The 18,199-nt window shown below is 38.5% G+C and overlaps 1 protein-coding gene across 3 annotated transcripts in view; it reads right to left on the reverse strand.

The window, feature by feature from the left end:
* FBXO11 (F-box protein 11) overlaps positions 1-18,199 on the reverse strand; it is a 100,378-nt gene that overhangs the window by 29,110 nt on the left and 53,069 nt on the right. For 2 of the 3 annotated variants that reach the window (XM_031655137.1, XM_021924810.2), the window contains exons 2-4: positions 3,469-3,596; positions 3,242-3,323; positions 2,683-2,827 (exon numbers count right to left, since the gene is read on the reverse strand). In XM_031655137.1, coding sequence (XP_031510997.1) covers positions 2,683-2,827; positions 3,242-3,323; positions 3,469-3,596 — 355 coding nt within the window. The remainder of the gene's footprint in view (positions 1-2,682; positions 2,828-3,241; positions 3,324-3,468; positions 3,597-18,199) is intronic. The other variant, XM_031655139.1, reaches the window with a different exon arrangement.

Here is an 18,199-nt window from a genome sequence, read left to right on the forward strand (position 1 = left end):
ATGGAGTCTCACTGTCATCCAGGCTAGAGTGCAGTGGCACGATCTTGGCTCACTGCAACCTCCCTCTCCCAGGTTCAAGCGATTCTTCAGCCTCAGCCTCCTGAAGTAGTTGAGATTATGGGCATGCGTCACCATGCCCAGCTAAAAACAGGATTTAAAATGTGGAAACGTATTTTTCACATTGAAAATTTTCAGTGTAGTTGCATATGGAAATTAGTTTCTTTTCCTTTTTTTTCCTTTGAGACATTGTCTAGTTCTGTTACCCAGGCTGGAGTGCAGTGGCACGATCTCAGCTCACTGCAACCTCTGCCTCCCAGGCTCAAATGATCCTCCCACCTCTGTCTCCCAAGGACCTGGGACTACAGGCACATGTTACCCAGGCTGGTCTCAAACTCTGGAGCTCAAGTGATTTACCCACCCCTCAGCCTCCCAAAGTGCTGGGATTACAGGCGTGAGCCACACCATGCCTGGCTGAAAATTAGTTTTCCTGTGAAAATTTTCACAATGTAACTGTGTATGAAAATTAGTCCACACAAAAGAACAAAAAGTTTCAATTTCCTTACAAACTGTTCACTCAGGAAGGGGAAAAAAAGTTATTCTTACTGTAAAAACATCATGATTATCACTTAAAAAGATAATTTTCTTTTTCTTTTTGAGACAGGATTTCACTCCTGTTGCCCACACTGGAGTGCAGAGGCGTGATCATGGGCTCACTGCAGCCTTGACCTCTGAGGTTCAAGTGATCCTCTTGCCTTATTTTTTCTTTTTTTTTTTTTGGGTAGAAATGAGGTCCCAGTATGTTGCCCAGGATGGTCTCAAACTCCTGGGCTCAAGTAATCTTCCCACTTCAATCCCCAAAGTGCTAGGATTATCGGCATGAGCCACTTCGACTGGCCAAAAAGATAAGTTTCAGTAAAATACTTTGAACTTAATTTGTCCTATATCTTCAACCCATTTATATCCTATCAAGAACCATCAAATCTTCAAACTGGAGTAATGGTTAACTATTATCATTTTTGGTACAGTGAGCAATGCTGTTTTGTTCTGTTACTCTTCATTTTCATTTCTCCTTTGTAATTTTTCTCTTAAATGTAAGGTGCGGGCCAGGCGCACTGGCTCATGCCTGTAATCCCAGCACTTTGGGAGGCCGAGGCAGGAGGATCACCTGAGGTCAGGAGTTCAAGACCAGCCTAGCCAACATAGTGAAACCCTGCTTCTACTAAAAATACAAAAATTAGCCGAGCATGGTGGCAGGCGTCTGTAATTCCAGCTACTCAGGAGGCTGAGGCAGGAGAATTGCTTGAACCCAGGAGGCAGAGCTTGCAGCGAACCAAGATTGCGCCACTGTACTCCAGCCTGGGCAACAAGAGCGAAACTCTGTCAAAAACAACAAAAACATATATATATATATATATATATATATGGTGCGCCTTTTGTGCATCATAAAAGTAATACATATAACTGTTGTAAAACAAAAGTGTAAAGAACTATAGTTTCAATATATTAACTATTAACCGTCTGCCATATTTCCTTCCACTCATTTTATCTACAGATCATTTATTATAGTTGTGATTATATAGCATATTCAATTTTGTACTCTGTTCTTTTCTTTAAAAAACAGGGTCTCCCACTGTCGCCCAGGCTGGAGTGCAGTGGCACGATCACGGCTCTCTGCAGCCTTGACTTCCTGGGCTAACGATCCTCCTGCCTCAGCCTCTGGAGTAGCTGGGACCACAGGCAGAAGCCACCACACCTGGCCTCTTTTGACTTTTTATAACAGCATTTTTTCACACTATTAAAAACTTGGGCTGGGTGTGGTGGCTCATGCCTGTAATCCCAGCACTTTGGGCAGCTGAGGTAGAAGGATCACTTGACCCTAAGAGTTCAAGATCAGACTGAGTAATAGAGTGAGACTCTGTGTCTCCAAAAAAAAAAAAAAATTAGCCGGGCATGGTGACACATGCCTGTAGTCCCAGCTATTCAGGAGGCTGAGGTGGGAGAATGGCTTGAGCCCAGAAAGTTGAGGCTGCAGTGAGCTGTGATCGCGCCACTGCACTCCAGCCTCGGTGACAGAGCAAGACCCTGTCTCTCGAAAAACAAATGAAAATCTCTTTGTAAAAATTACCATTAGTGGTTATATCACAACTCTCCAAGTACACATTACAAAGTTTACTTAGTTCATTCCCTTATATCTGGATATTTAGATTATTTATAATTTTTCTCATTAACTAGCCTGTTATGAAAAATTTGTACATAAGGCAAAAAAACGTTTTCAGAAGTAGAATTACTGGGTCAAAGGGCACGAATTAAAGATTCATGAATACAACTGTTTTCCAAAAGTGATGTATAAAACCTACATTCTAATCTATCAGATTTAAAATTCATTAGCTATTTTAAATTACACTAAGTTCTGTTTCTAAAAAGCTATTAAAAGAAAAACATTTCCCATAATCACTCAGTTGCTATTAACTGATAAATAGCAGCGAAAATACTTCATTTACTGATTTTATAAATACCACCTGGACTGACAGCCCCCATTTGTAACTTGGAATTGATAAGCATTTTAATTTTGTTCCAACTAATTGTAACTACCAACTCACCACTCCGACTTTCCTACCATGTTTAGCATTTTGGGCAACAAATAATATATCTCAAGTTAATAAGGAATAGGTTTTTACTTACCACAAAATTGGATCATTAGCAAGTTCACTGAAGCGTTTACATACACAAGCTGCTCTACAAAGATCCTGTTCCAGCAAGTAAGAGAAGATTTTTAGAACCACTTCATCTGGCAGTTTCTCCTGAAGATACTGTTCAGCAGGTGCTGCTATGAAGAGATTAACATATAAACTATCATTCGAGCAGTAACTTTCTCATTATTTAAAGAACACAGTTTTCATTTTATCTAATGAATAGCTTTTTTTTTGGATAATGGTCATTTTATAAGCATGTGGGTTTCATGGGTAACACATATTTATCTCTATCCTGAACTAACAAAAGTACTCCTTCTTTTAGGTATTATGTGCCATCTCAGAAATGGTTAAAATAAATACATAAAAAGCATTTTTATACAACAACAAAAGTCAGAGGGAGCGGTCAGGGTTCTAAAGTTTATTCTGTAATAATCACTTTCTGAATCCCAAAGGTAATACTCGAATACATTTAATGTTCATTTTTTGTATCAAGTAAAATTTAAAAAAAAATTATTTTACCCCATTTCTTACTTTCCCATAGGAAATACCTGATAGATCTTGTGATTTTCCAGACACTCGGGCACGTTTTGCACGATGACCGAAGTTTTCTGTAGTTGAAGTTGAGGCGCCCTTCAAAAACAAAACAGAAACTAGTAAAGCAAATATTCTTATCATCCATAATCATTACTTCTAAAAAAGGATGACGTTCCCTTTTTCGTTTGTTTCCTGAAAATACTTTCATTACAAAAAGAAAAGCAATTACATTTAAAGTTACCTCCATACTGTTCTTTGTGGGACACGCTGTTCTTTTCGGCAAAAGAGTTTTTCTACGAAGTTGGTATGGACTATTTTGTGCACCAGGACCTGATTCTTCTGCAACCATATCTGCAGGCACATCATCATCTGTTATAAACAAAAGCAATAAGAAAAATTATACCCTTTTAAAAAACAGTTCTATGGATACAGAAAACTTTCTTAAAACTTCAAATTTGGGAGGGAGCAGATGCAAGTTTTATATGAAATTCCAACCAACTGGATAGCCATATGAAAGAAATGTTAGATTTCTATAAAATGTGGAAGACTTTTTTTTTTTTTTTAGACGGAGTCTCACTCTGTCGCCCAGGCTGGAGTGCAGTGGCGTGATCTTTGCTCACTGCAAACTCTGCCTCCTGGGTTTATGCCATTCTCCTGCCTCAGCCTCCCAAGTAGCTGGGACGACAGGCACCCACCACAATGCCTGGCTAATTTTTTGTATTTTTAGTAGACATGGGGTTTCATCATGGTAGCCAGGATGGTCTCGATCTCCTGACCTCGTGATCTATCTGCCCGGCCATCGAAGACTTTTTTTTTTTTTAAAATGGTGAGGAGGATGTCCACTTGCTGAGAGGAGTGGCAAGGGAACTGGTACTACATGGTTAGAGACCATACAGGGTGAAGGCAGTTTGGCAAGGAGGGTGTCTATGAAGAGGAATAGCTCAGTATAGGGTATGAGATACCAAGTAGGGTAAAAAGGGTGTCAGAGGGTAGTCTGGTATATAAACATCTTTTTTTTTTTTTTTTTTTTTTGGAGACAGGGTCTCATTCTGTCACCCAGGTTGGAGTGTAGTGGCCCAATCACAGCTCACTGCAGCCTCAACCTCTTGGGCTCAAGAAATCCTCCTGCCTCAGCATCCCAAGCGCTGGGGCTACAGGCGTGCACCACCACCCAGCTATTTGAGGAAAAAAAAAAAATTTTTTTTTAAGAGATGGGGTCTCACTATACTGCCCAGGCTGGTCTCAGACTCCTGGGTTCAAGTGATCCTCCCACCTTGGCCTCCAAAGTGCTTTCAATAGGGCACAGCTGCAGTGAGCTGTGATCACACATCTGCACTCCAGCCTGGGTGACAGAGCAAGACCCTGTCTCAAAATCAGTCAGTCAATCCATCCATCTATGAGTTCATAGTAATACTTTAAAAATTAAAAAAAAAAAAAGATTATTTGAAAGATGCTAGTGGAAACCAACCCATCATGTTGAAAACTGGTAAATAACGCGGTGGCTCACGCCTGTAATCCCAGCACTTTGGGAGGCCGAGGCGGGCAGATCATGAGGTCAGGAGATCGAGACCATCCTGGCTAACACAGTGAAACCCTGTCTCTACTAAAAATACAAAAAATTAGCCAGACGTGGTAGTGGGCGCCTGTAGTCCCAGCTACCCGGGAGGCTGAGGCAGGAGAATGGCATGGACCCGGGAGGCGGAGCTTGCAGTGAGCCGAGATCGCGCCACTGCACTCCAGCCTGGACAGAGCAAGACTCCATCTCGAAAAAAAAAAAGCAAAAAAAAAACCCCCAACAAAATTGGTAAATAACAAGAAATAAGCAAACACTTATTCTTCGTCTCTTATATAAATTGAATCACCAGGTAGCTAAGTATTAGATGAGGGGAAGCTTCTCTTTAGAAACATTCCAGTAATGAAGAGATAATAAAATTAGAGAATCACCATTTTGCTATCTCTAATGAGTTAACAGATTTAACCAATGAGTATCAGTAGTCTGTAAATCACAAAAACAACCAGTAGTGTATATGTATCTCCTATACCACTACCTATAAAGTCTGGCCAAAAACATCAAACCTGAATCTGATCAAACTTGTAAGAAACTCTACAGGTCAAACTACCAGTTTCTTAACAAATAAATTGGACAAAAGCAGTGGGAGAAAAATAAGGAAAACTTTACAAAACACATTGAGAATGTACACTTTGGTATTCAAATTATTATTTGAGATGGAGTCTCGCTCTGTCGCCAGGCTGCAGTGCAGTGGCACGATCTCGGCTCACTGTAGTCTCCACCTCCCCGGTTCAAGCCATTCCCCTGTCTCAGCCTCCCGAGTAGCTGGGACTACAGGCACATACCACCATGCCTGGCTAATTTTTTGTATTTTAGTAGAGAAGGGGTTTCACCATGTTGGCCAGGATGGTCTCTAGACTCCTCACCTCGTGATCCACCCACCTCGGCCTCCCAAAGTGCTGAGATTACAGGCGTGAGCCACTGCACCAGGCCAAAGCATTTTTTAAAAAGCTAGAAAATGATTATAATACAAATGCTTTTAGTGGGGAAGGAGGAGAATATAATTAGACTGGGAAACATAAAAGGCTTAGTGGCCGGCAAAGTTCTATTTCTTGACTTGTTGGTACTACAAAGATAATACCTTAATAATAACTCAACAAACTCTGTATTTGTGTTTTATGTAGGTTTCTCCACCTAGCTATATTTCATAATAACAAGGGTATAAAAAGGGGGTAGAGTTTGTAAAAGTGTAATATTTAAAAGTAGAGATCTCCAGTCAGCTAACCTTGGGTGTAAATAAACATTTTGAAGCCTACAATTTCTCATCTATTAAAGGTGACAATCGTATGTTATAATTGAAAGCTGCTAAAAACTTAAATATATGTAAAACACACAGTATGCCTGGGCTCATATGCAGAGTTCAAGAGGTATTTCAATTACTATTATTTCTTTTAAATATTATTTGATTAACATCACTTTCAAATGAAACTTGGAAAAACAAGGAAATTTTTGTCTTAAAAAAAAAAAAAAAAAAAAAAAGATACAGGGTCTCACTTTGTCACCCAGGCTGGAATACAGTGGCACAATCATGGCTTGCTGCAGCCTGGATCTCTGGGCTCCGGCAGCCCTCCCACCTTGGCTTCCCGAATAGCTGGAACTACAGATGTGAACCACCACACCTGGCTAATTAAAACGAATTTTTTTTTAAGACACAAGGTCTCACCATGTTGTGCAGGCTAGTCTCAAAACTCCTGAGCTCAAGTGATCCTCCTACCATGGCCTCCCAAAGTGCTGAGATTATTACAGCTGTGAGTCAACGTGCCCGGCTTGTAAATTTTCCATGTACTGCAGGAATCACAAAAAGTAGCCAGTATGATATGCTTAGGCATTTGTGGAACTCCCTCCCTTTGAGGTTTAATATGTGTAACTCTCTAAATGTTTGTATATTAATAATATGACTAGTAAATGTCCTATGTGTGCTTGAAAGGAACATCAACACTAATTTTGAGAGTACAGTTTACACATGTCTAAAAGACATAGCTTGTTAACTGTGTTGTTCAAACAGTCTCTATGCTTTCATTTTTCTCACTTTTGTTGAGGGTGGTGGTGGTTTATTCATTGGCTTCTGAAGGAAATGTGCTGAAATCTCCCACTTTATTTGTAGGTAGTCTTTTTTTTTTTGTCTGCAAATTTTTGCTTTATGTGCTTTGAGACAATATCATTTGGACACACAGATTCAAGATAACTATTTCTTCCTGGTGAATTATTCCATTCTTCATTATGTAATGCCTTTCTTCATCATCTTCATTATGCAACGACTTCCTTCATCACTAACAATGCTTTCTGCCTTAAAAATCTATTTTTGGTCTATTTTTGCTTACTCTTAACCATTTATTGGCCTAGATTTGCTTATTCTTAACCATTTATTGCTAGACTTTTCCTTTTCAGCTAAGGCAAGAGTATCTGTCTAATCTTAAATTTAACCCATCTACTGCCAATTTCCATGATTATATTTTTAAAAACCAAATCTATTCTGGTTTTCTGTTTTGGTTTTTATCAGTCTAGTATTTTTTAAATCCTTTATTTTCAATTTCTTACTTTTATGGATTACATTTTAGATTTGCTGCTTCTTTTTTTTTTGAGATGAGTCTTGCTCTGTTGCCCGGGTTGGAGTGCAATGGTGTGATCTCGGCTCACTGCAACCTCCGCCTCCCAAGTTCAAGCTATTCTCCGGCCTCAGCATTCCGAGTAGCTGGGGTTACAGGAATGCACCACCACGCCCAGCTAATTTTTGTATTTTTAATAGAGACGGGGTTTCACTACATTGGCCAGGCTGGTCTCCAATTCCTGACCTCAGGTGATTCGCCTGCCTCAGCCTCCCAAAGTGCTGGGGTTACAGGCGTGAGCCACTGTGCCTAGCCTAGATTTACTTATTCTTAACCATTTATTGCTAGACTTTTCCTTTTCAGCCAAGGCAAGAGTATCTGTCTAATCTGAAATTTAACCCATCTACTGCCAATTTCCATGATTATATTTTTAATTTCGAAAAGTTAATTTTTTCCCAAGTCTTACTGTTTCTTTTTCACACTGATCTATTACATCATTGCTTCATTTCCGTCTTTTATCTCTTCAATCATTTCACTCACATTTTATATTCTCTCTTAGACTGTTCTGTCATTGACTTTGTTCTTGAGTGAGCCTTTGACTAGTGGGTACTTTTTCTAATCTCTATGCATAATTAGGGAAGTTATTTCAGGCTCTATGCCACATGCCTGGGTCTTTGTTCCAGACATAATTTGAAAAGGCCCAAGGTCATATATCCTATCCCCATATGTGCAATAAAATTCAACCGCAGACACCTTAGAATATATGCAGGACCAAAAGTCCCCTATGCTAGATACATCAACACTAGCTCCCGCTTACTGTTCTGATTTTATTTCTCTGATTTCTGATACCTATGAATTTTCCTCCTCTTCTTTCCTTCCTTAAAAGTTTAGTTACACATTTATAGTTTTGTTCTTAATGCATATTTCTTTTGTTTGTTTTATTTTTGAGACAGGGTTCTCACTCTGTTACCCAGCTGGAGTGCAGTGGTGAGATCTTGACTCACTGCAACCTCCGTTTCCCTGGCTCAAGCAATTCTCTCACCTCAGTTTACAGGTGCACACGCCACCAGGCCTGGCTAATTTTTGTATTTTCCTGGAGACACGGTTTTGCCATGTTGCCCAGGATGGGTCTCAAACTCCTGAGCTCAAGTGATCCGCCCACCTTGGCCTCCCAAAGTGCTGGGATCACAGGCATGAGCCACTGTACCCAGCCCTTATTGCATATTTCATTCTGATATGTTTGTAGTATGCACGCATGTGGGTTAATGTCTCTATCAGCTTGTTTGCCACACCCTCAGTAGTCAGTCCAATTCCACAATACTCAAAAGTACATTGTCAAACTTTTCATCCTATACAACTCCCTCTTCCCTCCCTCACCTTCACCTTTTTATAATCTGTCGATCTTATTACTACAGATACCCACCTACCCCACCCTGGAATCCTTTCCTTCTCATCATCAATATAGCAAATAGTAAAGACTGAAAAGTAAGGAATTCAGAGGTAATAACAGGAAAGAGAAGGTGCTAATTCAGCTGCATCCTAAAACGCACAGCAAATAAATTCAAGAACCTACATGATTTAAGTCATGCATACCACAGAAATCTCAACTTCCTATTTGTAAACACTGTCTTAAAGTGCTCATGAGTTATAAAATTACTGTTTTGAACTCTGCGCTGAAGAATATGTGCTAATTTCTACATAGTTCTCATATTAAATTGCTACTGACTGTTCTGAGAGTCAAGTACAGTGCTAGAAGGTACTTAAAAAGGGATCATTCTGGGAAGATTACTTGGCTACCACTGTGATAAGCAGCAAAAGAGAAAGCTTAAAAGAAATCTCTAGTCATTTGAGTTCACTTCATCTTTTGACCTCCTGTAGTACTGAATATATACCATATATCCCTTACTATACCTTAGCTGCCTTTTTTTGTTATATGTCATATTTCCCTAACAAAATTATAAGCTCTGAGGGCAAGGTAGGGTAAAAAGGGTGCCCTCTTTTATATTCTTCAGTGTTTAGCTTGGTGCCCACAAAGTACTCAATAAATACTGATTCTCATCAATGGAGAACCCTTTAATTTTACTCAATTCAGGGAGTTCTTCAGAGAAGCTATCACTAGTGGTAGCTATGATGACCTTATGTCCTACTTTACAGGAAAAATAAAATAAAATAAAAGCCAGAGAAGAACTGCCTTAACTTCCTTCCAACATCCAAATCCACAAATGCATTTACATGTAGATCCATTATTTTTTGTTCCCTCCTGAAATTATGGAGAAGTATTTCCCAAGACACACTTAGCATACATGAAACAAAAAATATTTGTTACATTAAAAAAAAAATGAATAAAGCCAAAGATCCATGATAGATGTGGCAAACTGGCTCCAACCCAAGAAACACGAAATCATGGATTAGTTATGGTTTTGCGCCAACAAGTCTAAAAGCAAGACCTTAAAATAATTTTGGCCAGGCGCAGTGGCTCACGCCTGTAAACCCCAGCACTTTGGGAGGCACAGGCGGGCGGATCATCTGAGATCGAGAGTTCGAGACCAGCCTGGCCAACATGGAGAAACCCCGTCTCTACTAAAAATACAAAATTGGCCAGGTGTGGTGGCGCATGCCTGTAATCCCAGCTACTTAGGAGGCTGAGGCAGGAGAATCGCTTGAACCTAGGAGGAGGTTGTTGCAGTGAGCCGAGATCATGCCATTGTACTCCAGCCTGGGCAACACAAGCGAAACTGCCTCAAAAATAAAATAAAATAAAATAAAATTCATTTTATAATTTTCATTTTTACATCTAATAGAATATTAATGCCAATGATTAAATGTCAAGTTGTAATCAAAGACTTAAAAATAACTCTCTATCAAAAATGTTCAATTTTAACCATAATTTACAGAAACATTTATTTTTAGTTAGAAAAAATGTCCACCAGAAATAGAACGTGATCCACATATGTAATTTAGTTGCATTAAAAAAAAACAGAGAAATTTTAATATACTTATTTAACATATTAAATCTGAAGTATATCATTTCAACATGTAAATATAAATTATTGAGATAATTTACATTTTTTTCATACTAAATCTTTGAAAATAGTACGTATGTGTAACACTTACAGCATGCCTCTATTCAGACTAGGCATATTTCAAGTGCTAAAAAGTCACATGCAGCTAGCAGCTACCCTTAATTGGACAATGCAGACACATACAATCACTTGTCACTTAAAGGTAAGAACACATTCTGAGAAGGCTGGTCATGCCGGCTCACAACTGTAATCCCTGCACTTTAGGAGGCCAAGGCGGTGGTACACCTGAGGTCAGGAGTTCAAGACCAGCCTGGCCAACATGGTGAAACCCTGTCTCTACTAAAAATACAAAAATTAGCAAGTCGTGGTGGCACACGCCTGTAGTCCCAGTTACTCAGGAGGATGAGGCAGGAGAACCGCTTGAACCCAGGAGGTTGCAGTGAGCCAATATCATACCCACTGCACTCCAGCCTGGGTGACAGAGTGAGACTCCACCTCAAACGAACAAATAAATGAAATATGGTATTATAATGTTTTGGGACCACTGTCATATACAGTCTCTGTTGTTGATGAAAACATCGTTATGTGGCGCATGACTGTGTTAGAGAGACTGTGTGTGTATATAAAAACACACATATGGCCGGGCGCAGTGGCTCACGCCTATAATCCCAGCACTTTGGGAGGCCGAGGCGGGTGGATCATGAGGTCAGGAGATGGTGACCATCCTGGCTAACATGGTGAAACCCCCTCTGTACTAAAAATACAAAAAATTTAGCCGGGCGTGGTGACAGGTGCTTGTAGTCCCAGCTACTCGGGAGGCTGAGGCAGGAGAATGGTGTGAACCCTGGAGGCACAGCTTGCAGTGAGCTGAGATGGCACCACTGCACTCCAGCCTGGGTGACAGAATGAGACACCATCTCAATAAAACAAAAAACAGAAAACCACACACATACACATATATATCTTTCACTACACCTTTATCAGTTCTCTTAAAGCAGAAATTCCCAACCCCCAGGGCCAGTTAGGAACTGGGCCACCCAGGAGGTGAGTGGTAGGTGACCAAGCAATACTGCCTGAGCTCTGCCTCCTGTCAGATCAGCCACAGCATTAGATTCTCATAGGAGCGTGAACCCTACTGTGAACTACACATGCAAGGAATCTAGGTTGTATACTTCTTATGAGAATCTAATGTCTGATGATTTGAGGTGAACAGTTTCATCCTGAAACCATCCACCCCTCTGAGTCCGTGGAAAAACTGTCTTCCACAAAACCAGTCGTTGGTGCCAAAAAAGGTTGCGGACCAGTCTTAAAGGACAAAAAGTTAATATACAATTTAAAAGTATGCTATTTGCACACACATACATAGTATCAAAATTTATTTTATAATTTCTAGATTTTACTACAAATCCTATGCTATAAATATACTACAATCTTCACTATTAATAGGAACCACAGAAATAAGTAAAGGCTTCTGGAAAACAAACATGTTTCTTTAATTAAAAAATAATCTTTGACATCTTTGATAATAAATGTAGCACTGAAAATTTATTTTAGGATTCAAATAAGATTCCTAAGTGTCTTGACTCTATTTATTCTGAGGCTAGCAGAATACTTTGATTTTTATATACCTTTTACCTTGAAAGTTTGCAAAAAACTATACTATTGATTGGCTGGGGGTTAAAGTCTACACATTCTAAGTTATAAACTAAGGAAGATTTTTTCCCCACAAATATACAAATTCCAATTTACTTACCCGTAGTCACAGATCAGATTGGAAACTTAGGCAAATCTGTGCTACTAACAACTTTGTGTTTAGAAACAGCTCCCAGTCTCATAGTGTAAAGGAACCACACTTGACAACTGTTTCTAACACAGTTGGAAACTACCACAGCTTTTCTCTAACTGCTAAAAAAAATTCACAAATGGAAATCAAGACAAAATTTAAATACTTATAAAGTTAAATGATTTACTTAAAATTTAAATATTTTATAGTAGAGAGCCCAAAAGTAAAGTTATAATTAAAAAAACTCCTTTTTAAAAGCTTGACTTGCTGTAAGCAAATGTTTCAAATTTTATATATAGTTACATTTTAAAATTATTTATTTAGGATACTGTTACATAATACTTCCATTAATGTATTCAGTTATTAACACACACACTACTCTTACACTGAATTGTTGCCACTACAGGAAACATTATACTTAAAATGACTAAAAAAAAAAAAAAAAAAATGTGCATTTTTGTTACTCAGTAACAATCTTCAGAAGCCAAATCTTGCCATGTACTGTGCTAGGTATTGGTGAAACAGGTCAAACAAATAGAATATTGTATTTGCTCTTCAAGAGCCTAAGAGACAGACAACTAAACAGGCAGTAATAATGAAGTGTGTCACATGCTGATAAGGATAAGCACAAAGTATTGTGGGAATATATAAGAACATCTAATCCAACCTTAGATGATGTGGGTATCGGCATACGGTTTTCTGATGAAGAAAGTCCAAGCTGAGAAGTGGATGATAACTGAGAGTCATGCAGAAGGAACATGTGAAGACCTGAAGGTGCTCATCTCCAGCACAGGTATTCAGGAACTGCCAGCTGCTCCATATGTATGGCTATACTATGTAGCAGAGGCCAAATTATAAAGGTTGTTACAAGCACTTAAAAGAATTTAGACTTTATCTTAAAAACAAAATATAGTCACTGAAGGGTATTAAAAAGAACAGTAATGTGTTCTGATTTTGGTTTTAGGAAGATCATCCAAACAATGTAAAAACAACTGGAAATGAATAGCACTGGTGGGAGGAGACCAGTAACAGAACTACAGCACAATACAACTCAGAGAGGAAGATGGCTACAGAGGAAGAAATGGATATATGAGATACATTACAAGATAAAGCTCATAAAACTTGATGAGTGGATATGGTGGGCTGGGGGTGGAGAAGAGGTTGGAACCAAATTAATACTGATTTGGGCAATCCAATGGACGGTGGTGCCATGTACTGTAAGGCAGTGACTTTGGAGGCTGAGGGTGGGGAAAAAAGATGAGTTAAGCGTCTGGATTTTGAGTTTTGAGGTACCTGTGAGACATTCAAGTGGAAATGCCCAAGATAAAACTAAATATGTAGATCTCAAGCATTAGTGAGTCATTTGGGTTGGAACAGAGAATTTTGTCCCTCTGAAAATATACTACACTAGGAATGGGGAGTCAGAAAGCATAGACTAGCCACCATAGCTATCATAATGTATATACGGGTACAATACTGCTTCATGGTAGACATGCCATTCAATTTTTGAGGGGTAGCCATATGATGTAAAGTGGACTGTTATCTGTTGATGTCAAAATTAACAACACTCTATATAGAAAATGTCCACAGATTCATGAATTTGAAATGAATTTAAAAAATAAGTAAAAAATGCCTGTGAGCCCAGAATTGACAAAAGTTCATAACTTTAGTTTGATTAAAAAGAAAATCTCCAACTGACAACTACTAATTCAAGGATTAAAGTCTCTTGAGAATAACTTAACTTTATTTTAATTCCTTCCTGTTACATATCACATTCTGTTCTCCCAAGACATTTTCTCTCATTGCTTTTGAAAAGGAGTATAAAATAGTCTCTCCCCAGAATGGAACATTTAAAAATGTTTCCTTCCATTCACATATTTGTTCCCCTAGTTTTTCACGTTCAATATTTCCTAAGAGTTTAAAATTCATAAAATACATACAATAATTCTTTTCTATTTTAACAAGCAAGAAAACATTTTTTTTTAAGTTAGTAACTTCCAAAGATTTAAAACACTTAAGTTCAATCCAAGTTCAATTGGACAAAGTAATTCAAAAGTAGTGTTATACCCAAGTAGAAGCTGATATGGCTAGAGTACCAAATATATCATTAATTCAAGACCAGAATGGCCATAGCCCCAAATTAACAATTAAGTCAAACCTAGCTTTAGCCTAACCTTGGATTCACACATGTTATCAACTAAATGTTATTAATTTTTTCTTTTCTTTTCCTTTTGTTTTTGAGACAGAGTCTCACTCTGCTGCCCAGGCTGTAGTGCAGTGGTATGATCTCGGCTCACCACAACCTCCGCGTCCCAGGTTCAAGCATTTCTCCTGCCTCAGCCTCCCAAGTAACTGAGACTACAGGCGCATGCCACCATGCCTGGCTAATTTTTGTATTTTTAGTAGAGATAGAGATGGGGTTTCACAAAATGAAAATATGGCTATATTCTTATAAGCATTAAATGCTTAACCTTTCCTTTGTGAATTCACATGAGAAACAACTTTTTAAATACAGAATGCTTTATAAATTTGTGTGTCAATCTTCGGCAGGGGCCATGCTAATATTCTCTGCATCAAGCAACCATTTTGTTTGTTTATTTGTCTGTTTTTGTTTTTGAGACTGAGTCTCGCTCTATTGCCTAGGTTGGAGTGCAATGGCACTATCTTGGTGCACTGAGACCTCTGCTTCCCAGGTTCAAGCGATTCTCCTACCTCAGCCTCCTGAATAGCTGGGATTACAGGTGCCTGCCACCACACCCTGCTAATTTTTGTATTTTTAGAAGAGACAGGGTTTTGCCATGTTGGCCAGGCTGGTCTCGAACTCCTGACCTCAGGTGATCCACCTGCCTCGGCCTCCCAAAGTGCTGGGATTACAGGCGTGAGACCCTGCGTCCAGCCAGCAACCATTTTATCAAAAGAAGAAAAATGGACCTCACCAGAGAGAGAAAAGGATGAGGAGGAGGCTCAGCATCATCAGTTCTTTCCCATAGTTTGACTGTAATTTGTGGTACTGCAACATGATTTCTAGGAATGTTTTTTACAAATCAAGAAATCACCTGACAAGAAAGGTATTAATTTGTTCTACCGACAGGCAGTTCAGGCCCTTAAGTGAAATGCTTAAGGTTAGAAAGTCAATAAATGGTAGCAAAATAATTTTTAAGTCAATGGACTCTAGATATAATGTTTTTATTTTTACTTTTCACTACAAAGTAATTTGGGTGTCTTTTAAAAGTTTATTATATCAATACAAATGATGATGGATGATAATGATAGTAATTCAAATAAATAGTACTACTACTGCTAACAGTGTACCTAATACTTACTGAAAACTTACATGTACAGGCACTACTGTTTCAAGTGTTTCATACATGTATCAACTCATTGAATCCGTGCATCAACTTCATAGGGGACATATTATTATTCCTATGTTACAGATGAGAAGACCAGGCAAAGAGAGGTTAGGCAACTCACGCTAGGTCACACAGTATTAAACAGCAGAGGCAGAATTTGAAATCAGATGGTTAAGCTCCAGAGCCCCATACTCTTTATCTCTGTTATCCAGTTAATTTTGCTAAATAATACTGGACATATTTACTAGGAGTATATTAGCCTATAAAATAATACCATGGAACGGGGCATAAAACTTTTGGAAATGTTTAATTTGAAGAATTTTTTCTTTGAGACGGAGTCTTGCTCTGTCACCCAGGCTAGAGTGCAGCAGCACAATCTTGGTTGACTGCAACCTCCACCTCCTGAGTTCAAGCCATTCTCCTGCCTCAGCCCTCCAGTAGTGGGATTACAGGCGCACACCACCAAACCCAGCCAATATTTGTATTTTTAGTAGAGACAAGGCTTCACCACATTGGCCAGGCTGGTCTTGAACTTCTGACCTTGTGATCCACCTGTCTTGGCCTCCCAGTGTGCTGGGATTATAGGCATGAGCCACCGTGCCTGGCCCAGGAATTTAAAAAAATAATACTTTTCCACGTCATATGGAAAAGTATTTATATACTTATTCAAATATATAAAAATATAACAATATTAAATAAGACCCTTTATTTTATTAATAGGTAGCTCCTCAGATGTTTTAGTATTGTAAATAGTAGTACGTGGAGACAGTATAGCACAATGGCTAAGGATTCAGGCTAAAAAAAGACTGGCTCTTGGTCACATTCCTGGCTTAGTAGCCACCCTGTTATCTTGCATAAGTACCCCAACCTCTTTAACTTAGGCTCCTTCACTGATTTTCAGTTCATCTATAAAATGGAGATAATCATGGTGCCTATCTTATAAAATTATTGTGACGATTAACTAAGATTGATAATACTTAACAGTACCTGGCAGAGATGACCTCTCAATGTTAGCTATTATCATAATTGAGATGGGATACTGAAAGTTAGCAAGATCCACTCAAAATATATTTCAAATTCCACCTGGAGGCTTAAAAAAAATTATCCAATTTAATCTTCTAAAAACTCTATGAGGTAGAAATAATGATTCCTATTAGAAAATATTACTCATGACAGGTATTTAGAACGGTTCTAGAAGCTTAGAAGATAATGTTAAATCCACAAATGCCAAGTGCTGACCACAGATCAAAATTAATCCTGTTCCTTTTAAAGTATCAGTAGTCATTTGGAGATGCTATAGAACTATTCCAACAATTCTGCCAGTTTCAAAGTATGTATCACATGAATTCTTTCCAAATTATAAAAGTATGTTCACTTAGAAAATGTGAATAAAGAAAAATACACAAAAGAGAAAACAGTTACTCAATGTCTCAGTTTAAGAATATTCTTTTTTTTTTAAGACAGAGTCTCACTCTGTCACCCAGGCCGGAGGGCAGTGGCGCGATCTTGGCTCACTATAACCTCCACCTCCTGTGTTCAAGTGATTCTCCTGCCTCAGCCTCCCGATAGCTGGGACTACAGGCGCGTGCCACCACACCCAGCTAATTTTTTCTATTTTTAGTAGAGATGGGGTTTCACTGTGTTAACCAGGATGGTCTCAATCTCCCGACCTTGTGATCCGCCCGCCTCGGCCTCCCAAAGTGTTGGGATTACAGGAGTGAGCCACCAAAGAATATGCTCAAATAACACTCTTTGAGCAATGTTTTAAACGAATTATACAATTTGAGACACTATGTACTGCTTGGTATCTTTCTTTTTCATTGTTACTATATCATGAATATGAAATAAGTTCATGATGCACGTCATAGAATTTTTTCTGAAACACAGTTTTCAATGGCTATAGGATATCAACGTCCCATAATTTAATCAGTCCCTTATTATTAAAGTTTACTTAACTAGTCCCCTGTTATTAAGGTTTTCTGCCTTGGCCATAGTTGTGAACTCTTTTCAATCATGACAAATTTACCCTTTAAGAATAAATATGATTTTTGACATTATTTAAGTCACTCAGAATCAAATGACTTATCAAGTCAAGACATAAAATAGTTGACATTAATTAAAGTACTTATTATAAAGCAGTCAGAGCATCAGCATACATTTTCTCATTTGTTACAACCACCCTATGAGATTGATACTACTATTCTCATTTTACAAATGTGGATACTGAAGTTTAGGAGAGATTAACTTTCTGGAAATCAAAAGTAAGTGGCAGGGCTGAGATTCGATTCAGAAACCCACAGTCTTAACCTCGGTTCTGTTTGGCTTCCCTAATAATGGTAACAACAAAATCAACAATACAACCAATAACACCAGCTGACAATAATAATGAGCAGTTAACATTTATTAACACACCAGGTACTGTAATAATTAATTTATTCCTATAAAGGAAAACCTAGCTGTTATTAGTCCAATTTGCCAATTCTGTCCCCAGGACTTTTTCTTTTTTCTTTTTTTTAACCTACCTATCTATACCTTTATTCACTGTGGTCCTACTGCTTAGAACACCCCTCTTTTTTTTTCTCTACTTTATGTTTACTGTTCAGTCAAATCTCATGTTCTCCATAAAGTCGTCCACAACTTTCCCATCTTAGACTTATTTGTAATTACAACTTGTAAAAAGTCAAGTCAAATATGGAGTAT

Source organism: Papio anubis, chromosome 14 (genome assembly GCF_008728515.1).
Source record: "Papio anubis isolate 15944 chromosome 14, Panubis1.0, whole genome shotgun sequence".
NCBI classification, from domain to species: Eukaryota; Metazoa; Chordata; class Mammalia; order Primates; family Cercopithecidae; genus Papio; species Papio anubis.